Below are 24,248 nucleotides of genomic sequence, written 5' to 3'. Positions count from 1 at the left end.
AGTGTAAGATTTCTTCAAAAATAAACAAAACTGGCCAGGTGTGGTGGCTCAGGCCTGTAATCCCAGCACTTTGGGTGGCTGAGGCAGGTGGATCACGAGGTCAGAAGTTCAAGAGTACCCTGGCCACGATGGTGAAACCCCGTCTCTACTAGAACTACAAAAATTAGCTGGGTGCAGTGGCACACGCCTGTAATCCCAGCTATTAGGGGGCTGAGGCAGGAGGATCACTTGAACCTGGGCAGCAGAGGTTGCAGTGAGCAGAGATCACGCCACTGCACTGAAGTCTGGGCGACAGAGTGAGACTCAGTCTCAAAAAATAAATAAATAAACAAACAAAACTGTGTCTCTATTTGATGGCAAAATGAAAAATAAGGTGGCCAGGTATGGTAGCTCATGCCTATAATCCCAGCACTTTGGGAGGCCGAGGCAGGCAATCACCTGAGGTCAGGATTTTGAGACCAGCCTGACCAACATGGCAAAACCTCATCTCTACTGAAAATATAAAAATTAGCCGGGCATGGTGGCACATGCCTGTAGTTCTAGATACTCGAGAGGCTGAGGCAGAAGAACTGCTTGAACCTGGGAGGCAGAAGTTGCAGTGAGCCAAGATCACGCCACTGCACTCCAGCCTGGACGACAGAGTGAGATTCCGTCTCAAAAGAGAAAAAAAAGAAAAAGAAGAAAAATAAGGTATTTCCAAGCATAGCAACAATGAAAGAAATAATTTTAAGAGTTGATAGATTTGACTGTATAAAATTTTAAGCTTCTATATGTCAAAAGAATACAACAAATAAAAGGTACACAAAAAACTGGGAAACAGGCTGGACATGGTGACTCATGCCTGTAGTCCCAGAGCTTTGGGAGGCTAAGGTAGGAGGATCATTTGAGGCAAGTAGTTCAAGACCAGCCTGGGCAACATAGTGAGATCCTATATATAAATTTTACATTAAAAAATTGTTTTACTGGGAAATACTACTTGTAAAAATATGACAAAGAGCTAATAGTTTCAATTTTGAGTATTTAGAAATAAGTAAAAAATGCTTATATCAAAAAAGAAAAGTGAGTCAAGGATAATTTCTTAAAGTCAAGGATAATTTCTTAAAACATATTCAATAAACAAGTAAAAAGTTTAACTTCACTAACGAAAAATGCAAATTAAGACACCAGTTTTTACTTACCAAATTAGAATACTATTTTTATAAAATCCCAAGCAAATACAAGTTTTAAATCTGATTCTCACTATATTTTTAACTCTGACAGCAGAGGTCACATCTGTGTCTCACTTCTCTCGCTAATGTGGTCTCTAACACACTGTGGGTAGATAGTAAATATTATTTTAATGAATAAATAAATACCATAATATCATGTATCCATTTAAGATATCAGAGAAGAACCTAAAATACTAAATCTCCCAGAAAAGTTCTTGCATGTTCATGTGCTAAGTTATCATATTCATTAGCTTAATTTATAAAAGGGAAATTATATAACTCCCTATAACCTCCTCATAAACAAAATAAATAACCATACCTTTACATTCTTTTATAATACTATGAGCTTGTTCTGGCAAATCTGCTTTCTTCATATTAACAAAAAGGGATAAAATTTCAAGTCCTTTTTCTTTTCCTAAGGAACTCTCCACAGGGACTACATATTTAGGACCTGCAAACAAAAATCACAAGACAAAGTAAGTAATTTGGTATGCCACATATTTAAATGTAATTGAATTAAATATAAAGGTACTAAAAAGTTAATGAATAATCCTTACCCATTACTGAATCTGTAACACTCTTGTCTCTGGTTGTAAGAAGAATCTGACACTGATTGTCAAAAGCTTTCAACACCCAAGAGTCCCAAACATCATCCAAGATCAACAGAGACCTAATTAAAAAAAAAAAAAATTAATCACTAATGACACTTATTTTAAGCTTCCTTTTAAAAAGATAATCACACCAGTGTCTTTTAAAATCTACCAAATTAAAAATATTTTTAAACAAATAGATAGCTAGGTCTAGGAAAATGAGTCTTCCTCTTTGCTACACTCTTTTCTCAATATGCTGATTCAAATAAGGAAAAAAAAATTAGAGACTTCTTTCTCCTCAAACCCTAAATCAGAACATATTAAAAGTACAGATCCTACCATAAAAGGTTCAGCCACCACTTACTGAGTGCCTTAAAAAAAAAAAAAAAAAAAAAAGGGGGACCATTACTATCCAAGTAATGGGATTTTCCAACTCAGTCTTTAAGCACCAAAACCAAACTAGAACTGAGCTCAGGTTAGCATTAGAATGCATCATACAATAACGATGATATGTAACCATTTTTTACCTATAAAACTAGCAATTTCAAATGTTGCAACCTAAAAGAACATTACCTTTCATACAAGTGGTTTTTTTTTTAAAGAATGTGTTTATTCATAGTAACTAAGAACCTCTATATCAATTCCCAATTGGTCTCTCTAAAAACTTTTCTAAACTCACTAGAACAGATGAGGGGAAAAAATATAACTAAAACCTGACAGCATAATTATACACTAGCATTTTTGTCTAAATGACACACTGTGGCTGCACGTTACAAAAAAATACTCTAGGCACATATATAGGTTGAAAAATTACAAAAGCATAAACCAAATGAGACTGAGAGATTAAAAAAATATGCCTGGTTTTATAAGCTAGTCTGACACATCTGAAGGTGGCTACATTATTTTACTCAACAGAAGTCACTTTTATTTTTGCAAAAAAGGGAAAGCAGAACTAGGGTAAAGTTACCGAGCAATTAAAGAGGGAAGGGTTAGTGATCTCAATCCTATTTCCTCTATATAAATCAATATCAAGAGAACGAGGGCCTAGGCGTGGTGGCTCACGCCTGCAATCCCAGCACTTTGGGAGGCCAAGGTGGGCGGATCACGAGGTCAGGAGATCGAGACCATCCTGGCTAACATGGTGAAACCCCATCTCTACTAAAAATACAAAAAATTAGCCAGGCGTGGTGGCAGGTACCTGTAGTCCCAGCTATTCAGGAGGCTGAGGCAGGAGAATCACTTGAACCCAGGAGGCGGAGCTTGCAGTTAGCAGAGATTGCACCAAGATAATATAACAAGTATGCATCAGAATCACCTAGTAGGCTTTTCCCAAAAATACTCTTCTCACCCTATATTCTGATATTAATACCCTTACCAATTTGAGAATCACTGCCATACTCAGCAACTGCTACAGACTGCATCCTTGGGTGCATTATGGCATTTTTAAAAAGTGCAGAGCCACTACCTCTCACTCAATATACTATAACATTCCCAAAGAATGCTTTATTTATCTTTATACTTGCAGCACTTGGCCCAGAACCTGGCACGACACTCAATGTTGGTTAAATGAACAAATGAAAGAGAGGCTGTTAGATGACAGAAATCAAATTGTTGACTGAATCCAAGGTTATACTCTTAAGACTAGCAGCAGCTAAACTGCTGTCTCCCTTTTGGCTAATGAAAACGGTGAAACACTTGGTAACAGTGCCTGCACATAATTATAATGGTAAGTATTTGCTGAATTAATTAACTGTTGAACAAACAAAACAAACTCACTCCTGAAGTATATGGAAGTAGAAGAGTCACATGTATATTTCTAGAAACTAAGACAAAAGAAGAGCTCCATTAAAAATCCTTCCTGACTTTTTTTTAAATTGAAATAGGGTCTTCCTCTGCCATCCAACCTGGAATACAGTGGCACAATCTAGGTTCACTGCAGCCTTGATCTCCCAGGCTCAAGTGATCCTCCCACCTTAGTCTCCTGAGTAGCTGGGACCACTACTGAATGATGTACCACCACATCAGACTAATTTTTCTATTTTTTAGAAAGACAGGGTTTCGTCATGTTGCCCACACTGGTCTTGAACTCCTGGGCTCAAGCAAACTATCCATCATGGCCTCTCAAAGTGCTGTGACTACAGGCACAAGCCACTGTGCCTGGCCCTTTCCTGACATTTATCAGTTGCCTGCATTTATTCTCTCTTGTTCTACGTTAACCCATTAGAAATAATGGATTCAAAGTAAGAAGTTTGCACTTTCTAGCAAAGACCACTCACAAACTCACCTACTTAAGACATTCCCTGAGAGCCTACAATCGTACATATGAGACAATGTGGTAGATAGGAAGCAAAGAAAAAAAGCAACTTTAGGCCAAATGGCAGCCCCTTTTTTTTTTTATCTTTTTAAATACAAGAAAGAAAAGCAAGAAAGCAATGGTTCTTTTCTTTTTCTTTCTTTCTTTCTTTTTTTTTTTTTTTTTTTGACAGTTTCACTTTTATTGCCTAGGCTAGAGTGCAATGGCACGATCTCGGCTCACTGCAACCTCCGCCTCCCGAGTTCAAGCGATTCTCCTGCCTCAGCCTCCCGAGCAGCTGGGATTACAGGCATGCGCCACCAATACCTGGCTAATTTTGTATGTTTAGTAGAGATGGGGTTTCACCATGTTAATCAGGCTGGTCTTGAACTCCTGACCTCAGGTGATCCAAACGCCTTGGCCTCCCAAAGTGCGGGGATTACAGGCGTGAGCCACCGCGCCCAACTGCGATGGTTCTCTCTTATCCTCCTTTTAGGACAGCAGGAAAAAGGCATGATGTTCTCAAGAAGTCAGTAGTTGCATCTTATTGGGACTTCACACACCAACTAAATTTGACTATCAGTACCTTGGGTGTTTGCGAAGCATCAGAATGCGAAGACGGTCTTTAGCCTCTTCAATGTTAAGTGGAAGCCTCTGGGAAAAACTCTCATCTTGATCCAATCGTGTGCAAAGATTCTGCAGTTTCATCAGAAGTCCAGATTTGTCTTGTTTCCCAACTGAAACCCAATGCACTCCCCCTGGGAAACAATCTAGTGAGGGAAAGAATAATGAACTTAAGGCCTTTCAACAGGAGTCCTCCTTTAAATGGTTTTACTGTTAAGCATCAGATTTACTCCAATTTTCAGTCCCATCATATCTTTGACCTCTCTTGATTTAGAGTATAAATTTTACATGCAAGATATTGGTAGGCTTTATATCCTGAATCTAAGACAAGTTGAAGATGTGAAAAAACTGAAGTTTGGAGTAAATCTGTGGCTTATCAGGAAAATCTCACCAAGTAAAGTTTTATTATCTTTGTCCTGTGTTGTCAATGATCGCTGCACAGCAGTTTCTAAACCTTGTACTCCTGACTTTTTGGGATGGCAATTCTTTGTTGTAAGGGACTGTCCTATGCATTATAGGATGTTTAACAGCCTCTTTGGCCTCTATCCACTAGATGCCAATAGGATTCCCCTTCACCAGTACTGACAAACAAAAATGTCTCCAAACATTGTCAAATGTCACCTGGGGGGGGTGCAAAATCACCCCTCATTGAGAACTACTGATGTCCTGGAACATATTAACTGACCCATTATGGTTTTCTTATACAGATTTAAAATAGGAAATTAGATTCAAGTCTGGCTCTACTGCTTACTAGCTAAGCAATCTTTAGCAAATCATTTAACCTCAGTCTCATTTGTTATACTGAAATAAGGTTGTCTAGCCCACCTATTTCAGAGTTGCTGTGAAAAATTAATGATATAAAATATGTGAATTTGCTATGTTAAGCATAAAGGATTAAAACAAGATGTTAGTGTTATGGATCTGAGAGCAACTTACCAATATTAAGCTTCGAACTAGTAAGCACTAGGAATGGCCGTGATTATTATTACTGTTATCATCATCATTGTTAATTGAGCCATAAAACATCTTGAAATACGTATTTTTATTTACGTATTATCAGGAGCCAAAATCTTAAGTCTTCATAGACTATACTTAATCACTTCCACATAAATATACATATATAAAAAAGAGGGGTCCCCATGTGTAAAACACGGTAAACAGTAGCATTAGATCATTCCAGTAGCATCAATCATAAAGATTTATGTGATCTTAAACATAAACATACCAAAAAAAGCAAAAAACAGACTCAAAGATAAATGAGTTAAATTACACCAAAGGGCAATTTATTTACTGGTATTCACAAATAATTGAATACAAATATAAATCACTATTTTAAAAACTTAATCACCCAAAAGAGATACTTGCCTATATGCACAAATATCTATTTACATCAGATATTTATTGGGCACTATTCTAAGAGTTCTATGTATGTTCATTTAATACTATAGCACACTATCAAGCAGACACTATTACCTTCATTTTGAAAATGAGGAAACTGAAGAATAGAAAAGTTGAGTAATTTGCCCAAAGTTACACAGCTAATAAAGCAAAGCTGAGATTCAAACTTAAAGCATCAACGTTCAACTTCTACACCATTCTGCATCAACAAGAATATTCACTGCAGCATTGTTTGCAACAGGAAAAAGCTGGAAACAACCCACAATGTCCACCTTACCCTACTATCCCATTGCAGGCTTCCAAAGTCTCAGACAGGCCCAACTGAACCTTGTACGTAAATGAAGTTTGCAGTATTGAATAGGACTTGACATTTTAATTATGGAAATGAGACTTTTTATAACTTGAAGTGACGTGGAGTCTTTGAACCTGCACAAGGTCAAGGAAAGGATCAGTCCCAGAAAAGAGGAAGTAAGCAAAGGTCTGGATGAAGCCATGAAGAGCAAATACCTACTCCATTTCCCAGCATAGAAAAAAAAACCGGTTTTCGCTCCAGATAAGGAGAGGACTAAAGAGCCAAGAGTATGTGCTAAGAAGCAACTGAATGATGGGCAATAAAATGATGGACTATGATGGCTCAAGTCTACGAAAGGACTGATAGTATGAATAGAGAGGATATTCTGGAATCAATGGATGAGAAGTCTTGGTAAGTCTATAGCAATAAACTTGAAGAATAAAATAGGTGGAGGCGGGTAAAGAGTAGAAGAGAATGCTCAACATCAAGATTTCAAAAGTGCTGTAGTTCTAGTAATGACAAGGATCAGGGTCCAGCCTGTAATCAGGGAAGAGTTAAGAAATGGCCACAGGAGGCCGGGTGCAGTGGTTCATGCCTGTAATCCCAGCACTTTGGGAGGCTGAGACAGGAGGATCACGAGGTCAGGAGATCAAGACCATCCTGGCTAACATGGTGAAACCCCGTCTCTACTAAAAATACAAAAAAATAGCGGGTTGTGGTGGCAGGCACCTGTAGTCCCAGCTACTCAGGAGGCTGAGGCAAGAGAATGGTGTAAACCCGGGAGGCAGAGCTTGCAGTGAGCAGAGATCGCCCCATTGCACTCCAGCCTGGGTAACAGAGCGAGACTCCGTCTCACAAATTAAAAAAAAAAAAAAAAAAGTCACAGGAGATAAAGTGGTTAAGGAAAGAAGAGGCTAAGGTTTTGGATGACTCATCCACATAGGTATCAAAATCACTAAGAGTGCTAACAGACAAAGGGCATAAGACGAAGGTTAAAAGCTAAGAACTCCAATCGTCAATGAATAAGATGGTGATTACATCAATAGGAAAGGTTAGAGACATGAACCTCAAAGCATTCAGCTGGAGAAGGGAGTATTAATGGTCTGGATGAGGCAACAGAGAGCAAGAACAATGCCCACCCATTTCCTGGTGCTAAAGTATGTGGGATATAAAGGAAAAAACTTGCCATGTCACTTAAGAAGGTTACAGAGAAGGCAGTATCCTCAGGAAACTGGCCAGTTTCAGATAAGGCAAGAAGGTGAATATTCTAAGAAGTTGATGATACAAGAGAGTTTCCTGCTCACAGAGGAGGAGTTCTACAGGGTATGGCAGAAACACATATGAATGAGAGAAGACGACCTAGATCAGAATTTGTCAATGTACTGAATAATGACTGCATGAAAGTCTAAAATATAACAAACAACTGGAGACAAAGAACTGTACAGTAACTGAGGTAGAGACGGGGCTGTGAAGCCTGGTTTGATTATCAGTGCTAATGTCTTAGAAGAAGGTAGACAAGCCCTATTGCTAACTCCTAAAGATTCTGAGGTCCCCTCAGGCCTTCTTCAGTGTAAGTTTATAGTTATGACCTTCAGTGTAAGTTTACAGTTATGAAACAGCAAGCCCTCGAGACTTCACTTAAAGCTGTGCTCCATATGTATATATATTCATAAATGCAGAGAATAAAGTTTGGAAAAATTTACTCCAAATTGTTAACCAAGACTATCTCTAGGGTAAGATTTAGAATTTAGAGCCAGGAATGGTGGCTCCCAGCACTTTGGGAAGCCAAGGCAGACAGATTGCTTGAGCCCGGGATTTCGAGACCAGCCTGAGCAACACGGTAAAACCACGTTTCTAAAAAAATACAAACATTAGCCAGGCAAGGTGCTATGCACCTGTGGCCCAGTTACTCAGGAGGCTGAGGTGGGAGGATGACCTGAGCCTGGGAAGTTGAGGCTGCAGTGAGCCAGGATCATGCCACTGCACTCCAGCCTGGGTGACAAAGTGAGAGTCTGTCTCAAAAATAAAAACAAAAAAAAGATTAAGAATTTAGGAGAAAGCAAAAAGGAACAAGTAAGGAGAACTTTTACTTCTTTTTAAATGAAAATACTACTTTTAAAATATAGAGATGTAAACTATCTGCTGCTTTAAGTTTCCTTTTTTCACAATTTGTGCTGTCTACCTAAAATTTGTAAAAATCGGCCAGGCACGGCAGCTCAAGCCTGTAATCCCAGCACTTTGGGAGGCTGAGGCGAGGGGATCACTTGGGTCAGGTGTTCGAAACCAACCTGGCCAACAAAGTAAAATCCCATCTATACTAAAAACACAAAAATTAGCCAGGTGTGGTGGTGCACATCTGTAGTCCCAGCTACCTGGGAGGCTGAGGCAGGGGGATTGCTCGAATCTGGGTGCAGAGGTTGCAGTGAGCCAAGATCATTGCACCCCAGCCTAGGCGTCACAGTGAGACTGTCTCAAAATTAAATTAAATTAAATTTGTAAAGATCATCCCAAGATTAAAGGTAAAGAAAGCATCCTGATGTAACTACCTAGTAAATTCTTTCACATTTTAATTTACGTACCTATTACCTAGGGTCAAAGGCCTTTTTTCCCTAAATTTATAACTAAAAATGTAGGGCATTTAAATACACGCAAGAAAAGAGAAAACACTATCAGCTTTAAAAAGGCAAACAGACCAAATGACTACCTGATATGCAAATCTCTAACATCACAATATAACATTTGGTTAAAAACTGAACCATTAATTCCACATTTCAGAAAGAATCTAAACATCTTGACTATGGGCACAAGAGGGAGCAATTTAGCCTCGCATGAGGCTGTATTTACAATTCATTCAGAGAAACTAATTCAGAGAAAAGTTGCCTTTATTCAGGGAAAACTCCATAATACTTTCACAGGAGGCTTATCCTGGTAGCACTTCATAATCTAATAACACAAAGAAATCTTGGAAAGGACAGAAACATATAGGAACACAGTATAATCTAATAACACAAAGAAATCTTGGAAAGGACAGAAACATATAGGAACACAGTCTATGAAGAAAGCATCCATGATTAAAAACCAACATACGAATACAGTAACGTAAAATGTCATTACTGTATTTAAAGATACGTCTGTTCTTCATTATTTCCCTACAAATAAGTTGAAATTTCAAAAGACAACTGGGTTACTCAAAACTGTATAGACACAAATAGTTAAAAACTATATATAGAGAGAGAGAGTTTGGTTTTTTTTTTTTTTTTTTTTGAGATGGCATCTCACTGTCACCCAGGCTGGAGGGCAGTGGTGCAATCTTGGCTCACTGCAACCTCTACCTCCTAGGTTCAAGCGATTATCATGCCTCAGCCTCCCAAGTAACTGGGATTATGGGCAGGTGCCACCACGCCCGGCAAATTTTTGTATTTTTAGTAGAGACGGGGTTTCACCATGTTGGCCAGGCTCGTCTCGAACTCCTGACTTCAAATGATCTGTCTGCCTCAGCCTCCCAAAGTGTTGGGATTACAGGCATGAGCTACTACACTCAGCTGAAAGTTAAAAACTTAATATTCTTTAATTTATCCCAATCACCACCCAAAGACAACATTTCCATAGGAACTACAATTTTAATCAAATTTAGAACTCTTACATTATCTGTAATTTTAAAAGAAAATGTTTTGTAATACAATTAAATGTCAAAAATCCAATGTTCCTGTATTTGAGAATGGAAGTGAACTCCAGAGATTAAAATTTATCTTTGGGAAAGCACCTACTCTTGCACTAGTGAACATACAAAGGCAGTCTCCAGAGAATAAAGAGCTAAATATGAGAATAAAGAGCAAAATATGAATAATAAGACTGTAATAGGACTACTTGAACAAAACTCAGGAAATACAAATTAGAAGCCAAAAAAAAATTTGATTAGTTTGACTACATCGAAGTTCTCTTCTACTGAGAACACCCAAGAAAAAAATTAATCACATGGCAAATTAAAACGAGGTATTTAGGCCGGGCGCGGTGGCTCAAGCCTGTAATCCCAGCACTTTGGGAGGCCGAGATGGGCGGATCACGAGGTCAGGAGATCGAGACCATCCTGGCTAACACAGTGAAACCCCGTCTCTACTAAGAAATACAAAAAATAGCTGGGCGAGATGGCGGGCGCCTGTAGTCCCAGCTACTCGGGAGGCTGAGGCCGGAGAATGGCGTGAACCCAGGAAGCAGAGCTTGCAGTGAGCTGAGATCTGGCCACTGCACTCCAGCCTGGGCTACAGAGCGAGACTCCATCTCAAAAAAAAAAAAACAAAAAAAAAAANAAAAAAAAAACGAGGTATTTAAAAGTCTAAAACCAGCTGAGCACAGTGGCTCACGCCTGTAATCTCAGCACTTTGGGAGGCCGAGGCAGGGGGATCACCTCAAGTCGGGAGTTCAAGACCAGCCTGATCAACATGGAGAAACCCCGTCTCTACCAAAAATACAAAATTAGCCAGGCGTGGTGATGGGTGCCTGTAATCCCAGCTGCTCAGGAGGCTGAGGCACGACAATCGCTTGAACCTGGGAGGCAGAGATTGTGGTGAGCCGAGATCGCGCCATGGCACTCCAGCCTAGGCAACAGGAGCGAAACTCGGTCTCAAAAAAAAATAAAATAAAGTCTAAAACCAACAAAGTCTAATTTCTAGAATATATAAGAAACTTCTAAAAAGCAAAAAAAAAAAAAAAATGGAAATCCCAATGGAAAATAGACAATATAAACAAAATCCATAAAAAAAGAAACTCAAAAGGCTAACAACAAGCTTATGAAGAAATGTTCAAACCTGAGTTACCAGAGAAATGCAAAGTAAAAGATACAACTTTATAGAAGTTTGCCTGGCAAAAATTACAAAGCTGGATCATACCAAGTGTCACTGCAGAAGTGAGGTTATAGGAGTCCCCATACTCGTCTGGGGGAAAAGTACAGACTGGAGGAGAATCAAATTTGGTATTTATATATCCTATCATTTAGCAATTTTGGCTGGGCATGGTAGCTCACACCTGTAACCCCAGCACTTCGGGAGGCCAAGGCGGGAGCATGACTTGAGCCCAGGAGTTTGAGACCAGCCTGGACAAGATAGCAAGACCCTGTCTCTACAAAAAATTTTTTAAAACACGCCAAGCACAGTGGCTTCCACCTGTCATTCCAGCACTTTGGGAGGCCAAGGCAGATGAATCTCTTGAGCTCAGGAGTTTGAGACCAGCCTGGGTAACATGACCCCATCTCTACAAAAAATACAAAAACTAGCTGGGTGTGTCAGCATGCACCTGTGGTCCCAGTTACTCAGGAGGCTGAGGTGGGAGGATCACTTGAACCCAGAAGGCAGCGGTTGCAGGGAGCCAAGATCATGCCACTGCACTCCAGCCTGGGTGACAAAGCAAGACCCTGTCTCATAAATAAATAAACAATTGGCCAGGCATGGTGGCATGTGCCTGTAGACCCAGCTACTCAGGAGGCTACGGTGGGAGGATCACTTGAGCCTAAGAGTTTGAGGCTGCAGTGAGCTATGATATGGCCACTGCACTCAGGCTGGGCAACAGGGTGACACTCTGTCTCTTTAAAAAAAATAAAAATAAATTAAAAATTACTAATTTTGCTCCTAGCTACAAATACCCAAGAAATTCTTACTCACATAAAAGTTCAACCCAGCTTTGCTGGAGCAGCAGAGAGTTGGATACAATCTACATGTCCATTTACTTAGGGCAATGGACAGTAAAATGGGTTGGTGGCAATCAGGTGTAACAAATAACATGTATACATAGCAAGAAGGATAAATCTTAAAAACATTGTGTCACGGGAGATAAAAAACAGAATAATTAATACCATAACATCTATGCAAATTTAAAACACCTGCATATAAACAACATACATATTTTACAAGAGCACATACTTTACACAGACATTTACAAAGAACATACATTAAATACATTAGGATTGCCCATGGAGAGGGGAAAGGAAATAAGAAAAGGAAATTTTGAAATGGAAATAAACAAATAAATACAGTGAGAAGCTCAACCTAGTACAGATCTACTATAATAAGCCGTGAACTAAGGAATATGAATAACTCAATCCTCTGAACTTGAGATCCCACAAAAGCACATGAGGAATATGAATTAAGCTCACATGTACTTGACAGTTGCCGGTATCTCTAGCATTTTCTCAAAGTGGTTAAAACCTGTTCCAAGATAACAATTTATAGAGTATGACTCCTGAGTATTTAATTCCATAAACTGTTGGCCAATTTTAATCCCTAGAATTGAAAATTCATCACAATAATGTAGAGCAATTTAAATGGGGAGAGGCAGTGTTCTTTTAAACCTATAAATTGGAATATTATAAATATACAAAAAAGTTCATCATAATATTGAAAGGAAAACTCATCTCTTCACATTAAAGGAACTTAAGCCAAATTTATCCTGAAATATCCTTAGCGATCAACTTTGCAGTATTGGTTTAAAAAAATCCTTGGGTCTGAGACTTGAGAGGAGCTAAGTCTCAAGAAACTTCTCTGTAATGACAGAGGGGAAAAACCAAGGGTTAGGAATTGGGCGTACTTCTGACAAGAGTATAGTCAATATCACTTACAAAGGCTATGAAATTAAACTGAGGCCATATGTACACATAGATGTACCCCAGCCTCCATATTTTTAAGTCTCTTAGAGGCTTACTACTTATTCCAATCATTCTGTCTAAACTGTCTTAACCGTAGATCATGTTATACATACTGAAAAAAAAAAAAATTTTTTTTTTTTTGAGACGGAGTCTTGCTCTTGTTGCCCAGGCTGGAGTGCGGTGGTGCGACCTCAGCTGACTGCAACCTCCGCCTCCCGGGTTTAAGCGATTCTCCTGCCTCAGCCTCCCAAGTAGCTGGGATTACAGGTGCTCACCACCACACCTGGCTGATTTTTTTTGTATTTTTGGTACAGACGGGATTTCACCATATTGCCCAGGCTGGTCTTGAACTCCTGACCTCAGGTGATCCACGCCTCAGCTGGGATTACAAGCATGAGCCACCGTGCCTGGCCTACTAAAAAAAAAAATTATTAACTACCAGAAGTTGGGAACTGTCTTTGAATTCCCCTAGAAGTGTCATACAGAGAGAACACACTGATGAATGAGAACACTCTGATGAACAGGGGCAGCCTAGAGCTGATGGAGCTATACAACTATTCCTGATGAATATCCTGAGAACCTACCAGGCTCACTAAGGTCAGTGGTATATCCATGAATATGTCTTAAACCCTCTTTTACCCAGTATGCCCTTCCCCACCCTAGTAACCACCCACTACCCTTCCCACCTTCTCTAGTCTCCCATCCCTACCTTCACTGCCTGGCAAACTTTTATTCTTTATTCAAACTCCCACTAAAATGTCATCTCATTCAGGAAGCCTGTCCTATCCATCCTCTTCCTTTAGAGACTTAACATATCCTTTCTTTGTTCTAACTCTGTACCTTATACTTGTTTCTACCATTCAATTTATCACGTATTGATATATCATAATATTTTTACATGTCTATCTACCTTATTAGACTATGAAATGGACTAAGACACTTACCTTCTAAGAGGGAATGATCTCTAACAGCTTCTGCAGCTAATACAGACTTTCCACAGCCTGCCATTCCATGTATGGTGACCCATCCTGGTTCACCCTTCAATTTGGAGAGCTTCTGCTGAATTGCATTCACCAGCTTCTTCCTTGTGACAAAAACAACTGGCCTCTGTGGTACTCCACCTTCACACAGGACTGTCCTTACTAAAATCCAAAACAAAACAAGCATGAATGAATAGAACTTTGGAATGATTACTGAAGTAATACCATAAAAAACAAAGAGCAAAGCTGAGGCTTAGCCTGAAAATTTCCAAGAGAAGTAAGAAAATGAGGCTAGCATATTAACTTCAATTTTCTGATTTCTCAGACCACAGAGAGCAAAATGGCAAACATATATCCTTCAAGATGACTAAAGAAAATGGAAGTTTCTATCTATATCTGCTTTACTCACCCTATTATTTCCTGACTTTTCAGTCTCTGTCATATTGAAGACTGGGAAGGCAAGTGTAAAAGGAAGAACATTTATGGAATACCTTTCAAGAACATGTATCTCTAAAGATTCTTATTTTTTCCTATAAACTCTATAAACACATAGAACTGGAAAATAAACAAGGGCCTATAAATTTTATTGTCTCTAAAAATTAGGGCAGACATATTATTATCTCAGCAATACAGTTCACTGGGCAAGAAGAAAATGTGAGAATTAACATGGATGCAAATAAGAAATATTTAAATTGAAAACATCACTACAATTTTTTTAACATGCGGTTTTCAGTGAACTGGTCACACTCTCTTCAGAAGATTACATCTACAGTAAGACAAACCCAAAGCAATTTTGATAGCAAAGTGATAGAAGGTATAATGGATACAAACCGTATGAAGTTATTCCACTAACTGAATCTTTACCACTGGAAGAAGAGACAACAGGAATGCCATCATGGAGAAGGGCAGCAAGATCTTTATATCCTTCATGTAGTAGAGCATTGTAGAATGATATGTAGGAATCATTATCTTTTTTAAGTATCATTTTAATTAGCATAGCTGCTCTTTGCTGTTGAGTGGGCTAAAAAAAATTAAGTAGTTTAGTATATAACAATGAATATGTATGCAACATAAATTAGTGGAGACCAGTGCAAGTTCTGAAATTCTAAACATTTTTAAGAAAGTGTGGACTGCTTCCGAGAGCTTTACCTCATTTCTTACTTTTTCCTCTTCTGATATTGTTAAAAATCCATCACTAATCATGTGATCCATGATGTAGGATGTCTTGATGTCCTTTTCCAGAGCTTCTCTATGTTGAAGCAAACAATTTCGAGCTTTTGCATCCATCTTCCCTCAAATCTTTCTCTCTCTGAGCTGTCAACCATGAGTTACAGCCAAAACACCAAAATATTTGTCAGGCCATTAAACATATGAAACGATACAAAATCTCATTAGTAAACAAGAAATGTAAAAAGAACAAAACTGATTGTTTTTCTTGGCAAAACTTTTTAAATGGACAAAACCCAATGCTTGGAAAGGTATGAGAAAATGGGCTGTCTTATGCACTAATTGGGGAAAGTAGAAAATGGATGCAATTTTTCTGGAAGGCAGTATAAGATACGGAAGTGTTTAAAACAAGCTTTCTCTCTAACCCAGAAATCCCACTTCTAAGGATTTACTTCAAGGAGACATTCAAACACATATGTGAAAATATCCACAGGGAGAACTAATCAGTTTCCATTCAGGTGTGGTAGTTCAAGCCTATAATCCCAGCACATTGGGAGCCTAGGGTAAAAAATAAAAAAAGAATTTATGGAGGATGTTTCAGTGATGAACACAACCTAAATGTCCATCATTTTGAATATAGATTTTAAAAATTAGGGTATGTATATAAAATGGAATATTATGCAGCCATTCAAAATTATAAGACACATATCTCTATGTATTGACATGGAAAGATGTTCATAACACTGCTGCTGAAAAAAAAAAAAAAAAAACAGAAACATGATCGCACATATAACATAAAATGTGGGGGCCAGGCGCGGTGGCTCATGCCTGTAATCCCAGCACTTTGGGAGGCCGAGGCTGGTAGATCATGAGGTCAGGAGATCAAGACCAGCCTGGCCAAGATGGTGAAACCCTGTCTCTACTAAAAATACAAAATTAGACGGGTGCAGTGGCAGGCGTCTGTAATCCCAGCTGGTCAGGAGGCTGAAGCAGGAGAACTGCTTCAACCAGGGCAGCAGAGGTTGCAGTGAGCCGAGATCATGCCACTGCACTCCAGCCTGGGCAACAGACTGAGACTCCGTCTCAAAAAAAAAAAAAAACAAAAAAAAAGTGTTGGTATCATATATACATAGATGTTTAGAAGTTTATTCATCAAAATGTTTGCGTTACTTCTGAGTAGCAAAATTTGGGATTTCTCCCCACCTTGTCTTAATTTTTTTTTTTTAGTAGAGACGAGGTTTCACCATGTTGACCAGGCTGGTCTCAAACTCCTGACCTCAGTTGATCCACCCACCACAGCCTCCCTAAGTGCTGGGACTACAGTTGTGAGCCCCACCATGCCCGGCCTCTACTGTCAATTTTTTTTAACACACATTATCATTTTTTACAATAAAATACTTCCTTTCTAAATTAAGATTATATAAAATAGGGATTACACTGAAGTCCTAATATTAAGAGACTTCTTGTTTTCCTTATCAAACATAAGAGTGAATAGAGCATTGTTACTATTGAGTATTAGTTCTCATTCAAGGAGGACGTCAGCTCTAGGTCTTCCTTTCTAAACACATTTCCCACAAAGCAACAGGAAATACTTTCTGATGTCGTTTCTCAGACCAAGAGGACATGAGGAAAGAACAATAGCCTTTATAGTAAAATACTTGACGTTTCTAGCAACTTTATTTCAAATATAATGCAAATTTTTCCATGGGCATAAACCCAGTTCACAATGTCTCCAAGTTTTCAAAACATTAACAGAACTCTATCCAATGTATAGAAAGAGTGTAAACGGGCTTATTAATTCATTTATTCAATACACATTTGTGCTCCTCTCTATATGTCAGACACCAAGACTACAGAAAAGATTGAGTCATCTCCCTGAAATAATTCACAGTCTAGTCAAAGAAGAAAAAGAGAGAGGGAGTAGGAATGTCAACGTCCAAAGTGCAAAAACAGAGCACAAGCAACTTGGAGCTCACAGAAGGGGGCAGTAATTATCAAACTTCAATGACTGTTTTTGAAGTCACCAAATGTAGCACTTGGAAAAATAGGGACGTAGGGTATTTGCCTATGCTTGTCAAGGCTTACAAAATGCCCGGTAGGGGCACGAAACTGATAAAAAGTTGATTGGAATTAAAACTGTCATTTTTTAAAATGTTAATAACGTTTTTGTCCTCTTAAACATAAAATGTTCCTCAATTTATAGTAATGAAATTCGATGTGAAAAAACAAGAATGAATGAATTTTTTAGGTTATGTCCAATAGCTAAGCAAATAGACACTCTGGCTTTCTGACACTAATTTCCAATTTCACCTAGTCCTGTTAAACTAAAATATGCAAATCTTAAACACGTTTTAAAACTGCACAAATAATCTGAACTAAGTCTCAAAACCTTTTGTAACCCACAACAAAATGAAAAGCCAAAACTCTTCCTAGATGTAAAACAGAAAACACAGCGTACGTTTATCCATGAAAACCCTAAGTTTACTACTTCCTCGTTAGAGAATTTCTCTTCCTGGTACAGGAGCAGGATGGTTACCAAATATACCATGTTCTCAAATTCTCAGTCCCTGAAACCAGCTACCGAGCCTCCAAAGAACCTGGCCCGGGGAGAAAAGCGAGGAGGTCAACTTACCCAAGCCTTTGCGCCTAGGTCTTACTGGGAAGGGCGGCACTGCCAGGACAAGACTGGGAGACTCCAGGCCGGTGGAGGGAAACGGCAACAGAGGTTTTCCACCGGGAATCAGGGGTGTGGGGCTCTGTCCCGTCACATACCCTGCGCCCCGGGGCAGGTCCGGGCCTCACAGGCACCTCCCCTGGATCTCCGCAGCCCCGGGGCGCACGAAGACCCCCAGGGACCTCCGAAGGGTGACGAGGTGGGCGTCCACCCACCGCAGTCTGACCCCACAGTCCCGGGGCGCCGCAGTGAGGCCTGGCCCACGGGCCGCCCTCCGGTGGAACCCACTCCTGGACACAAAGGGAGGAGGGCTCCCCGGCCTGTGGCGCCCTTCCCCCGACGGCGGCTGCACCCCGGGGGGAGCCCGGCGCTACTCCGGATGCCGCCGCGGCACCTCAAGTCTTCGCGGGTCGCCGACTGCCCAGACTCTCCACCTCCGGTTCTGTCCCTTGTGCCCGGGATAGAGCAATCACGTCCACTCGCTACCTCTTCTCCACCTCTGGACAGCTGAGCAATCAAATCCCGCCGGACCCACCCAGCCCGGACGGCGCGCGCCCGCTTATGCAAATAAACACACCCGAAGCCCCAAGGGGCGGCCGCCGGCGCCGCGCACTCCCGCCACGGCTCGTGCCCGCGCGCGTAGAAGTGCCCGCCTATCCCGCGGAGGGGGCTTGGCTTCGCCTCAGGGACTGGCCGCGTTCCCATCAAGGCCCGACTCGGGCGGGGGCGGCGCGCCCGACGTGGCGCGCGCGACCCCTTTGTCCCGCCCCACCTCCTCGGGTCCCGTCGGCCTGAGCGCGCCCGGGAGTTTGAATTTCTTCGGATTTGGAGCAATATCGCAGTGGAAGGCGCTGTGGGGTGAGGTTGCCGCGCACCTCTCCTAGGGGAACTTTGGAGCTGGTAGCTGAAAGACTCAGTGAAGCAACGAGGATGGCGGGGAGAGGGAAGGGGCTGGGCTCTGGGCGGTGCCAAGTCTGTGAAGGGGCGCGGTCACCGCCCAGGGTTCCCGCGATCGCCAAGGCGGCCACGTCCTGCTACCCCTGGTGAAGAAGCTGCCCGGGGCTTCAACTTCCTAGGGCCTCCAGACATGTCTGAGGTGAAGAGCCGGAAGAAGTCGGGGCCCAAGGGAGTCCCCGCTGCGGAGCCCGGGAAGCGGAGCGAGGGCGGGAAGACCCCCGAGGACCGGGGCGGCGGAGGCGGGGGCTGGGCAGACCCCCGAACGGGCCTGAGCCTGCTGTCGCTGGGGACGTGCCTGGGCCTGGCCTGGTAAGTGGACGCGAGGCTGCCCGGGCCGGCCTCCTGTGGGCCCCCTGCTGTTTGTTCTCCCACCCGGCTCAGCATCCCGCCGGACGTGATCCAACCCCCCAGAGCTGGGCCTTCTGTGCCTCTGTCTTGACCCCAAAGGAAGGAAACAGCCTAGCCTTGTTTTTCCCTTTCGCGCGTATCTTAGATCTCATTTTCCCCCGTACTGGTAGCATGCCTCTATCGCTCAGAGGGACTTGAGGCTAAAGTTTGGGAACGAGCCGCTTGTTAAGAGCTGCAGATTCGGCCACGCTTTCTGAAGCGCCCGCTTCACGTTAGAAACGTTCACGTTGTTATAAACCGTTACTTCCTGTCCACTGTGCCCCAGTTCGGGACACATCTGCCCCACCCTACTCGCCCCATAAATGCCTAATGAAAATATTTGCAACCTTGAAATAGATCATTATGTTGGGAGACCGAGGCAGGTGGATCACTTGAAGTCAGGAGTTCGAGACTAGCCTGACCAACATGGCGAAACGCCATCTCTACCAAAAATACGAATAATCAGCCAGGCGTGGTGGTGGGCGCCTGTAGTCCCAGTTCCTCTGGAGGCCGAGGCAGGAGAATCGCTTGAACCCGGGAGGCGGAGGTTGCAGTGAGCCAAGATCACACCACTGCACTCCAGCCTGGGCGACCGAGTGAGACTCCGTCTCAAAAAAAAAAAAAAAAAAGGAAAGAAAAAAAAAAGAAAAAGATCATTATGATCCCAAAGGAGCAAACGTTATAGTAGCAGAGCTTGGAGGAGTGCTCATATTTTGATCACCGTGCGTGCGTTATGAATTTAATTATTTTTATAATTTTATTAAGTTACAGATTGAACTTTAATATGGTAAAGCTACAAAACATAGCACTTGTGTTCACTTTAAACAGTTGCAGTTTTAAAACCAGGTAAATGGCAATATAATGGTGTCATTAGGAAAAATGAGTATTAGAAATAACCTTAAAACCAACTTGTAAGTTTTATTTTCCCAGTCTTCTTTTTTTTTTCTGGGGGTGAGGTGATAGCCCATTTATTTTAGTAAGATTGGTACCTTAATAGAATTTTTCTCCGTTTTTCATTCGTTTGTAAAGTTAGTTAGTAAGACTGTTGTTAATCTTCCAGAGTGATAGAATTTTAGAAGAGACCCTGAACATCTAAACATTTTTGATGCTATTACATGTGGAATTATACTTTACTGGTGACTCATCCCAAATAGTGTATTTTTCAGCGTTAAAAGATTTGTTACAGCTGGGTGCGGTGGCTCACACCTGTAATCCCAGCACTTTGGGAGGCTGAGGTGGGTGGATCACAAGGTCGGGAGTTCAAGACCAGCCTGGCCAACATGGTGAAACTCTATCACTACCAAAAATACAAAAATTAGCTGGGCCTGGTGGTGCACACCTGTAATCCCAGCTACTCGAAGGTTGAGGCAGGAGAATCGCCTGAACCTGGGAGGTGGAGGTTACAGTGAGCCAAGATCCACCACTACACTCCAGCCTGGGTAACAGAGCGAGACTTTGCCTAAAGAAATAACATTTTTTGTTTTGGGAAAGTTAGTTACTATTCTGGGATAAGCTTTAGTAGAAAACTAAACTTTATGGGAATAAAATTACCCTCACATCAGGAATTTGCAGTTAGTGTATTACATTGTAATGAATGTAATACATTCATTAGGAAGATTTAATTTGAACTATGTTTGCAAAATGTTAAAACAATGCTATATCAAAAATAATTTTGGGGGCCGGGCGCAGTGGTTCATGCCTATAATCCCAACACTTTGGGAGACTGAGGCAAGAGAATTGCTTGAGGCCAGGAGTTTGAAACCAGCCTGGGAAACATAGTGAAACCGTGGCTAAACATTAGCCAAGTGTGGTGGTATGCGCCTGTAGTCCCAACTACTTGGGAGGCTGAGGTGAGAAGATAGCTTGAGTCTGGGAAGTCGAGGCTGCAGTAACCCATGATTATACCATTGTGCTCCAGCCTGAGAGACAGAGCAAGACCCTGTCTCTCTAAAATATATGTATTATATGTATTTTTATGGGCAGATTCTATAATTATTATTTAAATGGTTGCCTTTTAGTTGCTCTTATTAAATCTTTTGCTGCAAAAATTGAAGCATATGTACTTTGGTCGCTGTTTATGGCAAAACATTTATTCATAGTAAATTTCGAAATAAAAATGTATCCCCATAAGACATTTGTAAACATTTTCCAAATAAAAAGCAAGTATTTGGCATCTTAAAATACTTAAAAGCTCACTAGAATTTTGACAAAGCCATTGAGATCTTTACCACTATAAAACACATAATTCAGCATCTAAAAGTAGGTCCATCAAATCTTTATTAAATGCTTTCTGTACTGACACGGCCCTGGTGGTTAAAATACAAGTGCATATGTGTGCCTGTCTGTGTATTCTTAAATACTGCTTACTCTCAGTCTTCATCTTATTAAGTTGGAGGGAAAAAATCTGAACCCTTCCACTGCCCAAGGAGGATTTCAAGGAATTGTACTATATCATTGTCTTCAGACCATTTCCTATTTGGAAAGAAAAGAGAAATAAAACATAAGAAACTTAAAAGTGTGTGCTTTAATATCTTCTCTCTGCTAAAAAAAGGCCTGATAGGCCAGGCGCGGTGGCTCCCACCTGTAATCCCAGCACTTTTGGAGGCCGAGGTGGGCGGATCTCTTGAGCTTAGGAGTTCAAGACCAGCCTGGGCAACATGGTGAAACCCTGTCTCTACAAAAAAATACAAAAAAATTAGCCAGGCATGGTGTCGCATGCCTGTAGTCCCAGCTACTTGCGGGGCTGAGGTGGGAGGATCGCTTGAACCCTGGAATTTGAGGTTTTAGTGAGCTTTGATCGCACTACTGCACTCAGCCTGGGTGACAAAGTGAGACCCTGCAAAGAAAACAAAAAAAAAGGCCTGATATATCCTATGTCATCTTGACAATAAACACTGGAGATAAGTTGCCCAAACCTGTATGGCTTGAGTGTCAGTTTGCATACCTCTCTTCTAAATTCTGATGGAAAATTTTCAGATAAGAGAATTGAGGTGATTCTACTTTCAGAAAGTTAAAAAGTTGTTAAATTACTAAACAAGACACAATCTGTCACGCATGCTTATTTAATTACATAGAAATTTAATCAGCTGGAAATTCCATTGTGAAAATTTTGTTTCTTAAGGAAATTTCAATAGCTTTTTTAATTGCTTTTTTGTTGTTTTTTTGTTTTGTTTTAAGAGATGGAGTTTCGCTCTTGTTGCCCAGGCTGGAGTACAGTGGTGCAATCTCGGCTCACCACAACCTCCGCAAGCGATTCTCCTGCCTCAGCCTCCCGAGTAGCTGGGATTACAGGTGTGCGCCACCACACCCAGCTAATTTTGTATTTTTAGTAGCGACAGGGTTTGTCCATTGGTCAAGCTGGTCTCGAACTCCCAACCTCAGGTGATCCGACTGCCTCAGCCTCCCAAAGTGCTGGGATTACAGGCGTGAGCCACCATGCCTGGCCTAAATTGCTTTTATAAAAGTTTTTTATAGTAGCTGTTATGTACAAAAAGTCAAAAGCGCTTAAAACAAGTTGTATAATTATTTTTTTTTTTACTATCCAATATAATTTTGTCTATAAATCATACTGGAAAACCTTGGCTAACTCCAACTTTTTTCTTTGTGTTAGTAGAGTTTTATCTAAAAGACCAGGGTATACTTTAGATGACCTGCTTCTTAAAAATGGAATATGGTCAAGGTTTTCTTGAAAACTAGGTATTGTGCTAAAACTGAGGCTATAGATGATATGAAACATAGGGCTAAATGGGTACTGACCCTAATAGTGGCCCTGGAACTTCTTTCCTTGCAGAAGGTCCATAACAACAGCTTCCTTTGGTTATTTGCCTCTTTTTCATTATTAAGCTGAAATAGAGCCAGAGGAAACCCTGAATTTATAAGCCCTCAATCAGCTGTCTGCCACCGTTTCACATTCCTAAAGGAGCTATATAGAGGCAACATACACCGTTAATTACCACCATGCACTGTAGGGAAGTGTAAACCATTCATTATCACAGGACCCTAGATAGATCTGTATGAGATCTCTATAGACTGCAATGGCTTATGAAGGAGTCAGGAAGATTCTTTTTGTAAGGCCTACACTAAAAGTAGCCTGGGTCCCTTTCTCCTATATCTAACTCTTCCACAAAAGGCCATATAATATATGATATGATATGATATGATAGAAGAGGCCCAAAAACAAGAGTTATTTTTCTTTAGTGATTTATAAGTGGTCTAATCCATTTATTCCATCCTTCATTTGCCATAAACACAACCCAGTTTATAGTGTTCAAAGGGGGACAGGCCTGGGGCTTCTATCAAGTACAAGTGGTCGGGAACCCTGCTTCCGCTATACAATCATAGGCATGTAGGAAGGATGGAAGAGTAGCTGCACAAAGTAGTCCAGAAGAAAGGTAGCTAGTCTTGGTGGGCACCTGTAATCCCAGCTGGCTGGGAGGCTGAGGCAGAAGAATCACTTGAACCCGGGAGGCGGAAGTTGCAATGAGCCGAGATCACACCACTGCACCTCAGCCTGGGCAACAGAGTAAGACTCCATCTCCAAAAAAAGAAAAGAAAGGGGCCACAGTTCTTAAAGGAAATAGCTGATGTGCTATGCTCTATTGTTCCAGGAGCTTTTATAAATAGCAATAACTATTTAATGTCTACAAAAACTCGGCCGGGTGTGGTGGCTCACACTTATAATCCCAGCACTTTAGGAGGCCGAGGCAAGAGGATCGCTTGAGCCCAGGGAGTTTGACCTGCAGTGAACTATGGTTGCGTCACTGTAGACCTCTTCGTCTTCAGCTACCTCAAAAAACAAACAAAAAAAATAGCCAGATCTTTTGTTTGTTTGTTTGTTTGTTTTAGCCAGTGGTGGTAGTGTACCTGTGGTCCTAGCTACTTGCTGCTTGAGAGACTGAGGTGGGAGAATCACTTGAACCCAGGAGTTCAAGGCTGCAGTAAGCTTTGATGAGGCTACAGTACTCCAGCCTGGGTAACAGAATGAGACCCTGTCGAAAAACAAACTACAACCCTATAAAGTATTGGCTGGGTGCTATGGCTCACA

At 41.1% G+C, this 24,248-nt stretch overlaps 2 protein-coding genes across 8 annotated transcripts in view; one reads left to right on the top strand and one right to left on the bottom strand.

Moving 5' to 3' along the window:
• Positions 1–15,347, bottom strand: part of APAF1 (apoptotic peptidase activating factor 1) — an 84,952-nt gene extending 69,605 nt beyond the window's left edge. For 2 of the 5 annotated variants that reach the window (XM_025401106.1, XM_025401109.1), the window contains exons 1-6: positions 15,169–15,327; positions 14,851–15,040; positions 13,984–14,181; positions 4,678–4,861; positions 1,766–1,878; positions 1,528–1,659 (exon numbers count right to left, since the gene is read on the bottom strand). In XM_025401106.1, coding sequence (XP_025256891.1) covers positions 1,528–1,659; positions 1,766–1,878; positions 4,678–4,861; positions 13,984–14,181; positions 14,851–15,040; positions 15,169–15,306 — 955 coding nt within the window. In that variant the 5' untranslated portion in view covers positions 15,307–15,327. Of the gene's footprint in view, positions 1–1,527; positions 1,660–1,765; positions 1,879–4,677; positions 4,862–13,983; positions 14,182–14,850; positions 15,041–15,168 lie in introns of all 5 variants that reach the window. The other 3 variants (XM_025401107.1, XM_025401110.1, XM_025401111.1) reach the window with 2 other exon arrangements.
• Positions 15,348–18,534: 3,187 nt separating this feature from the next.
• The window catches only part of IKBIP (IKBKB interacting protein), a 30,037-nt gene continuing 24,323 nt past the window's right edge, over positions 18,535–24,248 (top strand). For 2 of the 3 annotated variants that reach the window (XM_025401386.1, XM_025401385.1), the window contains exon 1: positions 18,535–19,126. In XM_025401386.1, the coding sequence (XP_025257171.1) occupies positions 18,948–19,126 (179 nt within the window). In that variant the 5' untranslated portion in view covers positions 18,535–18,947. The remainder of the gene's footprint in view (positions 19,127–24,248) is intronic. The other variant, XM_025401387.1, reaches the window with a different exon arrangement.

The sequence above is a fragment of the Theropithecus gelada genome, chromosome 11, assembly GCF_003255815.1.
Source record: "Theropithecus gelada isolate Dixy chromosome 11, Tgel_1.0, whole genome shotgun sequence".
NCBI classification, from domain to species: domain Eukaryota; kingdom Metazoa; phylum Chordata; class Mammalia; order Primates; family Cercopithecidae; genus Theropithecus; species Theropithecus gelada.
Note: the sequence above shows the minus strand (reverse complement) of the source record. Positions and strands in the feature narration are given on the sequence as shown.